Source organism: Xenopus laevis, chromosome 4S (assembly GCF_017654675.1).
Source record: "Xenopus laevis strain J_2021 chromosome 4S, Xenopus_laevis_v10.1, whole genome shotgun sequence".
Lineage (NCBI taxonomy): Eukaryota > Metazoa > Chordata > Amphibia > Anura > Pipidae > Xenopus > Xenopus laevis.
This window is the reverse complement of record NC_054378.1, coordinates 98,732,833-98,746,621: the sequence shown is the minus strand read 5'-3', so window position 1 is coordinate 98,746,621 and position 13,789 is coordinate 98,732,833. Positions and strand designations below refer to the sequence as shown.

Sequence of the window (13,789 nt, the reverse complement as noted above, 5' to 3'; positions counted from 1 at the left end):
AAAAGCTTAGAGTCACATCATAACCTACTTTACAGCTATAGTAGATAACCAGCAAAGTTAATAGAGTAGCAACTTCACTGAAGAGTACATTTGAATCAAACCACAAAAGTTATTCTTGAGTAGAGAAAAAAAGTTTTAGTCCATGATTTATCCAATACTATACCAGGTTCAGCATGAAAAAGTATTCAGATGCATTTAGTTTTACCTGGATGGTTTGTAAATTAGTCAGTAGTAAGTTCTGTCCCCTTTGCTCAGCAACCAAAGACTCCCGTTCTTGGGTGAGACGGACTTCAGACATCTTCAAAAGCTCCTTCTCTCTCTTCAGGTTTTCTGCTCTTACCTATAGCATTTAAAAAGTCATTAAACTTAAGCCAACATAACCTGCTACAAAAGCATTTGAACTAGTGAACACAATATTTTATTCTGATCAAGATAAGCTACAATGAAATTAGCTAAGGTCCCAACAGTTGATGGAAGTCTAAAGAAAGACTGAATAGAAAATTATAAAAAAGAAAAAAAAAAATCCTTCAAAGCTTAGGAGTTGAATGCATCCATGACTTGATGTACGGTTTCCACAACAAAGGAGCATTTCAAGTAGCCATGAACACCATTCCGGCAGATACTTATCACTGCAAATTAATAAATCGTGGTCGGGGTATTCCTAATCAAAAGATGTAGTTTTAGAAAACTTCAATTGGGGGGGAAAAAAAAACCATAATATGCAAATTACCTCTGCTACAGCCAGCTTTTCATTGGCTGCCCTTAAATCGTGGGTTAGTGTATTAATGATCTGCTCCTGCTTTTGAGTTGTTGCCGAAAGCTTTTGCGTTTTTTCCTGTAACGCTGTGATTTCACGGCGGTAACCTTCAACATTATCCTGCAACATTTCATATCTGTGGAGTGGAGGGAAATAAAGTCAATAAAAACAATCTTTTTCTGCTCATATCACGGTCAACTTACAGGCACCAGACAAGCAATGAAGGTACAATCGCAGCACAACTAAGCAAGCAATCATTCTTGTGGGAGCAAATTATCAAAAACATATGGTTTAATGAACAACTTAAAATTTGACATACAAGCCAGTACAGAGACAAGTAAGCATTCAATAAATACTCTAATCATGAGAAATACCCAGAAAAAATATATTTTTCTCCAGACTGACAGCTGTTGCTAAATAGTATAATATTTATGTTAAAGTACAATGATTAAATATAACATTTAAATTTTCTCTGTTAGTGTACCCTTTATAATGGATATAGAATACTTGTTAAATCTACAGGCATATACATATAACCGTATTTCCACACAGAAATATCTTTACCGTTTGGAAGCAAATTCTAGCTGGGTAGAAATTTTTGTATTTTGTGATCGCAGCTCTGTGACTTGCTCCTGTAGCTTGTCATGCTGTTCGTTCAGCATTCTGTCATTTTCTGCCTTCTCCTTTCTGTAATTTTCAAACACCTCCTGAAGCTACAAACAGAAGTCAACACATTTTTACTGTCAAAAGGGCAGTATATCCAATGTTCAACATGAAGACAATGAATAGAGCTTGCGCTGAACATAAAACTAAAGCCAACTATGTTTGTTTTTTTGGTCATTACTTTAGCCGAACAGGGCAATCCGTGAAAAAACTGCATATATTTTCAGTTTCTTTTTTCCAACAGATTAGCAGTTCACATATAGTATCTGCAAATTGGACAATTAAGTCCGGTTATCTATTTAAATAACTTAGCCAATAAGAGGGATATCTTAAGTATATAACTGAAATGATCCATAAATGCTTTTATCTATAATTATATGAGTGTAAATTCCATTTATCACATAGTGGATACATAGACAAACCAGTCACATCAGGAATGTCATGGAATGTATTTTAAAAGCTAAAAATGTTAACTGCAGAAAAAATGGGCATTAAAAGGAATACCTGTTTTAGTGCAGCTCTAGCTTCAGCAGCCTCTGTAGAGTCAGAGACAACAACAGCAGCAGGAGTGGATGTTGATCCATCCAGAGATACTCCAGGTGACTTTCTTGGGGTGGATGTCAAAGCAGTCTCATCTGAAGCAGAAAATTCAAATAAAGAAATAATCTATTTTATAAAATGACCATTCCTAGAAATACTTGGACATGAATGAAAGCATCAGCATTTGTAAATCATTGGTTTGACATTGAAATAAAGAAAGGAAGGAAGGCTGCTGTTCAAGTAGAATACAACCATAAAAAGTCGTAGTGCTGGCAAGAAGTCCCAAGACTTATTCAATAAAATCACATTGCCAGATTTGTAACCTTATTTACTGCTAAGAATATAACCTTGTCCTTGGGATTCAGAGCAAGTCCAATGAAGGAATATTGCATATTACTAGAGAGGGCAGTTTAACTCTGTTCACCAGTGGAAGGAGAACGGGACAATGGGTTGTCCGCTCTCTTCAAAAAAAAAAAAAAAAAAAATAAAAAAAAAAAAAAGACCCAGGTTATTCACTCAGAGTCACATAGAGAACCACAATCTTGGGGAGTTTGAGGATTAATGATGCTCTGCTTTTTCAATACTATAAGGAAAACACAATAACTGGACTTAAAACTGAGACAGGGATTAGGTTATCGTTGCATACTTGGGGTCATGATTGGTAACATGAATTTTGTTTATCCAGCACTTTAAGGTAATCTTGTCTAAGTGGGATGTTATAAAAAATGCTGTCCACCTACAAACAGTTTCTACAGGTACTGACAGCAATGACAACCTCCTGGTACTCCACAAACTCAGACTAAAATCAGACCCCTATGTAGGAATACAAAGATGCCATTGTGGGATCTATTCACTTTCTCTGCAGGCAGAGCACTTTACTTATAGTTCTTTGTAGGTTGTCGGATATTTTATGTCCCTGATTTAGAAGTAAGATGTGCAGGTTGATTTCATTACATGCATCTACACTTGAAAGGCCTATGTTAAGAGAAAGCCCCTTGCAATTTTTCTTACCTTAGTTTTCGAGAAATTATACCAGGAAATTTTCCAACTATAAAATAGTGATAATTAGCAATATTTTATATTTGACCCATGTACCCTTCAAACACGGATTACTAGCAAGCAAAAGAGGTCTTTCAAAAAGGAGAACTTGAGAGCAGTTCTCTCGATTTAGATGGAATTGAGAGACCACCTTGGGCATAAAAGGCAGCACAGTACGAAGCACTGCTCGGACGTGGTGAAAAGTGAGAAATGGAGACTTGTGAAACAGGACACTGAGCTCTGAATACGGACTTTCAAGTAATCGTTCTCGGCTGTAGCTAGTACCATAATTTTAGTGTCACATGGGGCCGACGTCAGACCGAATGGGAGGGCTGTGAAAAGATTTGATAAGCCAAAGTGCAAGTACTTGTGATGTGGATAGAAAATTGGTATGTAGATATGCGTCCTTTATGTCGATGAATGCGAAAAATTGGCCTGGGCTCATTCCTGCTATGATGGATAAATGCAAAACAAACATGTATATCCAAGCATAAACGTCACCAGTAGAGTAACTCACTAAATGTAGTAGGTGGCCCAGGTGCTCCCGCCCCCAGGCCCAGCTCAGGGGAGCAGATTAACCATATAGAAGGAAACAATAAGTTAGAGCAAGGCACTCAAAAGGTCACGTATGGATCAGACGAATATGGAGTAAAAAGTAGAAATCTTTGGTATACACTACTCATGTCTGATGCGTTTCGTGTCGAAGACATGAAACGCGTAATTGGCCCCCAGCTGAGGAATTTGATCAATAGGTTTACATTTTGAACACATAGGGTGCTTATGCCCTGAGGGTAACCTTTTGCGACATTTGGCACAGGCTAAGAATTTTACGGATGTGGATGATACTCCTCTGGAAAAAAGTGCCTCACTGGCTCCTTCAGATATGGTGTGGCAAAATTACCTCCAAATAATTGGATATAGGTTTACCTGGTTTGGCCCAAAATGAGCCGATAGAAAACCAGAGCACAACAGCAGTAGCCAACAGGTGCACTGTTGCAGTGTGCCCTGCTAATCCCTGCTGCGAGGTGCCGTTGAGGATCTAGGCAGCTATGCAATGTGAGGAGATGTGGAGTAAATCTGTATAAGGTATCACTGTATACGGTATCACTGTATACGGATGCGTTTCAGTAGTCTTCCGGAAGCGCCACTCCAGCTCTCATGAGTTTTGGCAGCAAAAGTCAGCACGAGCACCAAAAAACTTCCGTAACGTGCGTCAAAAGTCGGCGCGAGTGAAGAGCTCAGCCCAGGTTTAATTATAGTATGAGTAAGTGCCCCAACAGGCACAAAAAGCTTTAGGCCATTCCCTAACATGTCCTACTAAACATTATTTTTTTTAACTTGCTGCTTTATTTTTGGAGGATCTCACATTTCTGGTTTTGTTCCTATGTGCATGCACCCTTGGACTGGGGTGAACTATGAGTATGCCCTTCGGTTTATTTTACTCCTTTTTTTAACTTATGCATTCATTTCAGTATTGCTTATATGGGCTTTGTGCACCATTTCTTTTTGCAGCTGAGCCCAGGTTTCCTAATTTAGGAGCAAGACTCTTGAGTGAGGGGAAAAAAAAAAAAAAACCCTATCCACAACCATAGGAGGCCCCAGTTTCACCTGTCTTCTGGTCAGCCGACATTCTCTTACGGCCTCGGGGGACACAGGAACCACGGGGTTAAGCTCATCCCTCCAGGAGGCAGGACACTTATCAAAAAAGCTGGACTCCTCCTTCCCCCTTCTATATACGCCTCATGCTTAACTCCCACAATTCAGTTTTTCAGTGTCCTGCTTCCAAGGAGGTAGGGCTTGGCCTCTAGGAGGCCCCACGAAAGGATTCACTACGGTCAACGGCTAGCGTGGACACCCAGGGTGAGACCGGAGTCAGGAACATTCCTATACTCCAGGGTTAGCCCCCATCGCCGGATCCTCTGCTGGGGTTTGTAAGCCTTATACTAAGCCGAAAAACCAATCCACCTGGGATCCACCTACATGGCAAAGACCAAAGATTGGCCAGAGAGGCTCCAGAGGGGGAGTTAGCTTCCCCATAGATGGACACACATCACGGGGAATATCCAGGTAAGTAGGCTACTGGCTTACTATACCGACTGCGTAATTGCTCTCCCTGCCCTCACGGCAGCTGCCCCTTTCACCAGCAGCGGGTGCCTCAACTGGCATGCTCCCTACCAGAAGTTTTCTCTGCAGCTTAACTTGCTGTGAGGCGCGGAACCAGATCGCTTCTAAAGGAAGGCTAAGCAGCCTCAGGGACGCATCGGAGCCAAAAGGTTTTCTCCTCTCGGCGGGGTGGCAGCACCAGGTCTCCTCCATCCTTCTCGGGAGCAAGTCAGGTGCTATTAATTATTAATTTAATTAATAAAACCTACCTTGCCAGTGCCTCGTGCAACACCAAATTTGCTAAAGGTCATGAGGGTCCTGTCTGCACAGCGTCAGGGGAGACTTTAAACCCCGACATAGCTCCAGAGGTTATAGCTACAAGAGACTACCTCTGCTCTCACTACCACTGGGGCTCTGCAAGGGCTTCAACTTACCAGCCTAGCACTATGGGGGATAGTCCCCCACCTTGGGCACTGCAACTGTCCCAATCCTTGGCTAGCCTTCAGGGAATTGCAAACCTATCCACTTCCTTGGACAAGTTTGTTACCCAAATATCTGCCCAGCCTCAGGCTAAACACAGGAAGGCATCGAGCAAGAGAAAGGCTCCTCTGCCTACATCATCAGGGGAATCAGCCAATGACATAGCTGACTCAGAGCTCAGTGGGAGAGAGATTTCCTCCTCCTCAGAGGATACTCCTGATCCTGAAAGGGAGATACCTCATGACATTCAGGGCATTATCAAAGCAGTTAAAGAATCTCTACAACTGGAGGAGCCATCTGCAGCGGGTTCGGGGGCCAAGGGCCTGTTTAAGCGTCAGCCAAACAGAGCGCCATGTTCCCATTTCACGATCAGCTGGGGGACATCATCCAAGGGGAATGGGATTCTCCTGAGAAAAAGTTTCAACCCTCCCGCAGGTTTTCGTGCACTTATCCTTTTTCCAAGGATCTCACAGAGAAGTGGGGTTGTTCCACCAGCCATCGATGCCCCGGTATCACGTCTAAGAATACAGCTCTTCCTGTTCCAGATGCTGCAGCCTTCAAAGATGGAGGCATTTTTACTTCCGCAGGCTCTACATTCAGACCAGTCATTGCAGCAGCATGGGTCAGCAGGGCAATGGTGCTGCTGGACGCCTTAGTCTGTTCCGGGAGGTGTGGCTCGACAACGTGTCACGACACTTGGGTTCACAAACTGGTGGCAGAAGGATACAAACTCGAATTTCTATCTTGCCCACCAGCGCGTTTTTTTTCTCTCAAGAGTACCACCAAGAAGCCCAAAAAGAGATGCCTTCTTCAATGTTGTTTCAGGACTACTCCAAGCGGGGGTCATCGTTCCGGTTCCAGAGGACCAACTCTTCCAGGGCTTCTATTCCAACTTGTTCATAGTACCCAAAAAGGATGGGCATTTCGCCCAGTTTTGGATCTAAAGGCCCTGAACAAGTTCATCAAATATCGGCGGTTCTGTATGGAGACCATCCGTTCAGTTATAAGATCTGAGCAAAGACGAATTTCTGGCGTCCTTGGACATCCAGGATGCATATTTGCATGTCCCCATCTGGACAGGACATCACAGATTCCAGAGGTTCACCTTTCTCCAACAGCATTATCAGTTCGTGGCCCTCCCCTTCAGCTCCGCGGGTATTCACCAAGATCATGGCAGCAATGATGGCGGTCCTGCACCCTCAGGGCATATCAATCAAGCCATACCTAGAAGACATTCTAGTGAAGGCGGCATCACTAGAGGAGGCCCAGAGTCATGTGGCAATCACCATCAGAACGTTGGAACAGTTCGAGTGGTTGATCAACAGGAACAAATCCTTCCTATTTCCCACACAGGTGATGCAGTTTCTGGGACAATTTCGGGGACTAATTCTGAACACATGTTCCCAGAGATTAGTTCTACCTCAGGAGAAGCAGAGAAAAATGAGATGCCTTGCCCAACAGTTCATACAGACCAGAGCTCCATCAGCGCGCCGTGCAAGTCCTGGGATTCATGGTTTCAACCATGGAAGCAGTTCCATTTGTGCAGTTTCAATTGCGCCCTCTCCAATTGTGCATTCTGTGAAATTGACAGAAGACTTGGCTGAATCAGAGAATCACATTGGACCAAGAGACACTGCAGTGGTGGATGAGCCCTCTACATCTGGCCAGGGGCCGACAGTGGGGGGGAATACAGTGAGCAGTTACCACCACCGACGCCTGCCTCACCGGATGGGGGGGCAAGGTTCGAGAAACTGACGGCGAGGAGTCCAAACTAACCATAAGCGTGTTAGAACTTCGAGCAATCTATCCAGCACTGCGACACTGGGAGGACCTTCTAACGGGTCTCGCGATACGGGTGCAGACAGACAATGCGACTGCAGTCACATATATAAATCGCCAAGGAGGAATCCGCAGCACGGTCAGAAGTGGAGAGGATCCTAACTTGGGCAGAAGACCGGGTCCTAGAGATTTCCGCAGCGCACTTTCCAGGCACTCAATTGGGAAGCGGACTACCTCAGCCGGCACCATCTCGATCCAGGAGAGTGGGAACTGCTCCTAGAAGTATTCAACATGGTGGTTCACAGGTGGGGACAGCCAGAGGTCGACCTCATGGTGTCACGATTCAACAGGAAGACACCAAGGTTTTTTGCCAGAAGCAGAGACCCGCAGGCAGAGGGGATCGATGCCATGACTATGCCATGGTGATTCCAGCTTGCCTTCCTGTGTCCCCCGAGACCGCAAGAATCTTTCTCTCTAGGCCCTCGGGGGACACAGGAACACTCACCCTGAAAAAGGTCTCCTTTGTTGGCCATACATGGGGAAAATTTCCTGTGGCTTCACCCTTTTGGTTATTGTATATAGTGCCTTGTTATTCAGCTTGCTATTAAACTGAATTGTGGGAGTTAAGCATGAGGAGTATATAGGAGGGGGAAGGAGGAGTCCAGCTTTTTTGATCAGTGTCCTGCCTCCTGGAGGGAGGAGCTTAACCCAGTGGTTCCTGTGTCCCCCGAGTGCCTAGAGAGAAAGAGATTTAACGGTAAGTTATACTAAAAATCTCCTTTTCTCTCTGTGAGAAAGGGAGTATGGTGAGGCCGAGTAGTCAGTGCTAGAGACATATGAAAGGCTACAGAGGACTTTTATCCTAATCTGGGAGATGAGAATTCAGGCACATTACTCCGTGTAGGCGACAGTGTATCCCCGTCTGTCAATTTAGGAGTAACTTTGTCAGAAAATAAAACTACCATTGAAGTAGCTTTAACTTGTCCTAAACTCCCGAGGACACCAAAACTGAGCTGGGCTCTGCCCACCTGTGGGAGTGTCAGCAGAGGAGGAGCCAGCACGCTTTTTCTTTTGATTATGTCCTGCCTCCTAGTGGTACCAGCTATACCGCATTGTTCCGGTATCCTCAAGCAGATGAACGGCAAAACGTGCATTTTGCCGTTTCATATATAAAAGTTTAGCAGAAGGAAAGGCCTAGTAGTGTTATAAAACTACATTCTGTGTACCAAGGGCATAGAAATATAAATGGTATGGAGTATAGTGAATTACAATTCTGCAAGAAACTGTTTAGCTGTAGTGGTCTTTTAAAGGAGTGTCAAATTAATATTTCAGTAAAATTATGAACTTTTTCATTTTTCACTTACCTTGAGCAGGCAACACAACCCCAGTTGTTTGAGACAGGAGTATACGATACATATCACGCTGACGTACAATAGACTCTACCAGAGTCATCTGATGGCTGCGTGCTTCACGCAGTTGTTGCAACTCTGACAGGGCATTCTCTAGCTCTTTCTCCAATTCAGAGACCCTAATTGAAAAAAAAGTAAAAAATTGTTACTGCTGGATGGGCCCAATTAGTCTGGAAGGTCTATACAGTGGAAAGTTTTGGAAAATATAAATCTGAAAGTCTGGTCCTGTGGCAACACTGACATGGCTACTTACAGTCATGTCTTCAAGCCTTTTAACCCACTTATATGGAGTAACACTCACTGTGTCTAAATTTTTAGACAAGATTTCTGCAGCTGGAGAGGACCTGGGGCCAGCAACCTACCTTCGCATATGCAGCTAAACCTGCTGCTATTGTCACTGGCTCTCCAACTCCCTGTCACCGTTGCTGGGCCTTCTTGCTCGGTGGGTCTGGGTGCAGTGCTGCAGTGTACTGTCTAGTGTATCACTGTTTTATATTATTTAGGGAGAAAGCAAATAGCCTTAAGGTGGCCATACACGGATAGATCCGCTCGTTTGGCGATGTCGCCAAACGAGCAGATCTCCCTCCGATATGCCCACCTTGAGGTGGGCAATATCGGGCTGATCCGATCGTGGGCCCTAGGGCCCAACGATCGGATCCTAGCGTTCGCCAAACGGGCGGTCGGATCGCGGGACCGCATCAACGAACAGATGCGGCCGCGATCCGACGGGATTTTTAATCCCATCCGATCGAGATCTGGCCGACTTTCGGCCAGATCTCGATCGGGGAAGCCCGTCGGGGGCCCCCATACACGGGCCAATAAGCTGCCGACACGGTCTGTCGGCAGCTTTTATCGGCCCGTGTATGGCCACCTTTAGATATGTTCAGGGTAAGAATAAAAAAAAAAAAAGATCAGAAAATTAGGGTTCCAAAACCCTAATGAACTATATTTTACTTGTTCGGGCCACAGAGAGCTAATCACAGAGGTCATCTAGTCTAGGACCTACATCATGATGGCAACTTTGGAAACTACTAGAAATATTTAATTTTACCTTGAAGATGTGCTCTCCTGTTCTTCCCTCTCCTTGGCTTCACCAAGCTCTCGAAGAGCGACCAAAAGTCTTTGATTCTGTTGCTGCAACTCTTCAATATTTCTATAAGTGACCAGGTGTTGTGTTATCACCTCAGACGAACTGCTAATATTGGCAGAGCTCACATCATCTCGCTGAACAAAGTTTCCTCTGGCTTCTTCCAGCTCCATTAACAGAACTCTGATCTGTAAAGTGTTGGGGGGGGGGGGGGGAAGAAGGTACAGCTTTACTTGATAAAACACACAAGTACTAAAGAAACCTACAAATCAAACCAGTTTTTAATTGTTTGACTTTTATAGCTTAAACATTAGTTTTCCTCCTGTTTCCAATCTAAAAAGCTATCTGTTGATATTTACCCAAGCAGCCAAAAAAATAAAACTGGCAAATAAAAAAAAAAAAAAAAGAAAGGTTTGTACTACAAACTCAAAATCTCCAGGTCCCAGCAGTATTTAGGTCTAGTCCAATGAAAATCCAAATTTCAAAAATATGTCCACAGTTCAATTAGGCTCAGTATCACTACTCATGGAATCAGAGATATGCACCGAGGGTTGATGGAGGAGGATAAAACAATTCCTGAATTTGTGAGCTCTTTATTACGGGACTATTTTTTAATGTTGGAAACTAGATTTCTAAACCTCTTCCCTTATCTGTGTTTACTTGGGGCATCCTGGATCAGTTTTCCAGGAACCAGTTATCCAAAAGCTTCAAATTACAGCCTCCATGTTAATGAAATCATTTTTTTCTGTAATAATAAAACAGCACCTTGTACTTGATTCCAGTTAAGATATAATTAATCCTTATTAACAATCCTATTTGGTTGATTTAAAATTTAAATTAATTTTTAATATAGATTTAAAACTTAAGCAAATACCATTAAAATGGGGCAAGGAATAATAATCATTAGCTTAAAGGGGTTGTTCACCTTCCAAACACTTTTTTCAATTCAGTTGTTTTTAGGTTGTTCCCCAGAAATAAAGACTTTTTTTTCAATTACTTTCCATTATTTATTTTTTACTGTTTTTCCAAAATCTAAATTTGAAGGTTTGTGTCTCTGATGTTTGATTCAGGCAGCTCAGTAATTCAGGTGCAGATTCTAAACGGTTACAATTTTGCAACATTTAGTTGATCCATTTCTCAGCAGCATTTGGGGAGTATTAGCAACTATTGTATCAATTCTAACAGCTGTCTATAATGAAACCCAGAGATTCTGCTCAGCAGGGACAAAGATAAGAAATGTATCAACTAAATGTATCCATTTAGAACAGTTTACAGGGTCGGTGACCCTCCTCCCAGAGCTGCTACAGGTGGTGAAAAATGACACTTTACACTTCAATATAAGAAAAAAGGGCACGCATAGAAAATAGTAAGTCATTGGGAAAAAAAACAGGAAATTGTTTTATACTCACCGTAATTTCTGTTTCCTGGTCACCTTCCATGGCAGCATTCACCAAATGGGTTAACGCCCATCGGGCCAATGGACAGGACCTCCCCTAACAAGATAAAATGGTAGCCACACCTCCACTACCTTGTCTTAGTTCTAAGCCTGACATCTTAGTGGTGGGTAATTCCCTGGTGAATGCTGCCATGGAAGGTGACCAGGAAACAGAAATTACGGTGAGTATAAAACAATTTCCTGTTTTCCTAGTCACCCCTGGCAGCATTCACCAAATGGGATCTCCAAAGCTACAGAAGGGAGGGACACATAAGATTGCAGAAAACAAATATATGCTTTATTCAGCTATGTACAACTGACTGTAAGACTTTTCTCCCAAATTTAGCCTCTTGGGAGGCTCGGATATCAAGTCTGTAATGCTTAATGAATGTGGTAACCGAAGACCATGTCGCCGCTCTACAGATCGCTTCTGGCGATGCTTTGGCTTCCATCGCCCAGGAACTCGCCAACGCTCTGGTAGAATGGGCTTTTAATCCCTGGGGAACCTTCCTGCCTGCTGTATTGTAGCTTTTTGCTATTGCAGCAACAATCCAGGAGCTCAACGTTCTCTTTGAAGGGGCTTGACCTTTTCTGAAGCCACCGGGTATCACGAATAAATGATCAGACTTTCTGAAAGTTACTGTCCTCTCCAGATAAATCTTAATGGCTCTGACCAAATCTAGAGTGTGCCAGAGTTTCTCTCTGCCCGACTTTGGGGATGGACAAAAGGATGGAAGCGATATCTCCAAGTCCATATGAAATTTTGACACCACTTTAGGAAGAAATTTAAATGCAGGTCGTAGTACTACTTTATCTTCAAAGATTACCGTATATGGTTCTGAAGCACATAAAGCCGCCAATTCTCCCACTCTGCAAGCGGACGTAACTGCCACTAGTAAAATGACCTTTAAAGTGAGGTTCCATAAAGAAGTCTCTCCCAAAGGTTCAAAAGGACTTCCTGCGAGCACATTCAACACAAATGGTAAGTCCCAGGGGGGTGACATTTTCCTTATGCAAGGTCTTGTTCTTGCCATAGCTTCAAAGAATCTGTGAACTAAGGCATCTGATGCCCAGTTTATCCCTGTCAATGCCGAAATGGCAGACACCTGGACCTTTAGTGTGCTTAATTGGAGACCCTTCTCATAGCCTGAGAACAGAAATTTAATTAGGAGAGATGAGGATGGAGACATTGGATCTTGATCCTCCAGGTTCGCAAATTGCACAAATTTGTCCCAGATCTTATAATATTGCGCTGAGGTGGAACATTTCCTCGATTTCAACAAGAAATCCACAACATTTTCATCCAGATTCAGTTTTTCCAGCCTCTGCCTTTCAACCTCCACGCCTTTAAGGCTAGGTGGTCCTTCTCCTCGTAAACAAACATTCCCTGGGATAACCAACCTGGGAACCTCGCAATATTCTTGGGACCCTGTACTGTCAGCTTGCACAGCAGCGGAAACCAAGGTCTCCGGGGCCAGAATGGGATCAGCACTATTGCATCCACTGCCTCCCGATCCACCTTCTTCAGCACTTTCCAGACAAGAGGAATTGGTGGAAAAATGTATATAAGGCCTCTTGACCAGTCTTGCCTCAATCCGTCTATGGCTAGTGCCTCTTTGCACGGGAATCTTGCATAGAAGGTCTTGCATTTTCTGTTTTGGACAGAAGCCATGGCATCTACTTCCGGAGTGCCCCATTCGTCTACTAACTCCTGAAATATGTCTTCGTGCAGACTCCATTCTCCAGGATCTAGAGTGACTCGACTTAGAAAGTCTGCTTTCACGTTTTCTATTCCTGGCAGATGAACTGCTACTATATTTTCTAGACGTTTTTCTGCCCACTGGAAAATTGGCCTGGATTCCTTCAACAGAGACATGCTTCTTGTTCCCCCTTGTTTCTGCACGTACGCGACTGCCGTGACATTGTCCGACATCACTTTTACACTCTTGCCTTCTAGAACTTCTGCCAAAGCAAACAGAGCCTCTTTTATCGCTCTTAATTCGAGAACATTTGAAGGTGTCTGTTTCAGTTCCCACGCCCCTTGGGCAAAGTGTTCTTCGAAATGCGCTCCCCAACCGGAACCGGACGCGTCGGTTGTTAGTATAGACCAACTTGGTTCTTCTATAGACATTCCTTTCTCTAGATTCTCTTGCACACACCACCAGTTTAGGCTGTGTTTTATCTCTTGGGGTAACATGAGTTTTTTGCTCAAGTTCAGATGTGGTCTTCTTACTTTTCTTAACAGAAAATTTTGTAGGTCTCTCAGATGCCATCTGGCCCATTTTACGATCTGGATTGTAGAAGACATTAATCCTATTATTTTCAAACAGTGATGAACTGTTACTACTGCTCGGCTCCTGAAATCTTTTATTGCATGAGCTATGCTTTGTTGTTTCTTGACTGGAAGGGATATTAGATTTTCCTGTGTTTGGAAATAAGCACCCAGAAAGGGAAGCGACTGTGACGGGTTCAATTGACTTTTTTCCATGTTCACAATC

The 13,789-nt window shown here is 43.5% G+C and overlaps 1 protein-coding gene across 2 annotated transcripts in view; it reads right to left on the bottom strand.

Annotated features, from left to right (window-relative positions):
* tpr.S (translocated promoter region, nuclear basket protein S homeolog) overlaps nucleotides 1-13,789 on the bottom strand; it is a 103,215-nt gene that overhangs the window by 62,446 nt on the left and 26,980 nt on the right. For both annotated transcript variants that reach the window (XM_018261191.2, XM_018261192.2), the window contains exons 14-19: nucleotides 9,821-10,044; nucleotides 8,725-8,888; nucleotides 1,925-2,055; nucleotides 1,322-1,470; nucleotides 731-893; nucleotides 206-340 (exon numbers count right to left, since the gene is read on the bottom strand). In XM_018261191.2, coding sequence (XP_018116680.1) covers nucleotides 206-340; nucleotides 731-893; nucleotides 1,322-1,470; nucleotides 1,925-2,055; nucleotides 8,725-8,888; nucleotides 9,821-10,044 — 966 coding nt within the window. The remainder of the gene's footprint in view (nucleotides 1-205; nucleotides 341-730; nucleotides 894-1,321; nucleotides 1,471-1,924; nucleotides 2,056-8,724; nucleotides 8,889-9,820; nucleotides 10,045-13,789) is intronic.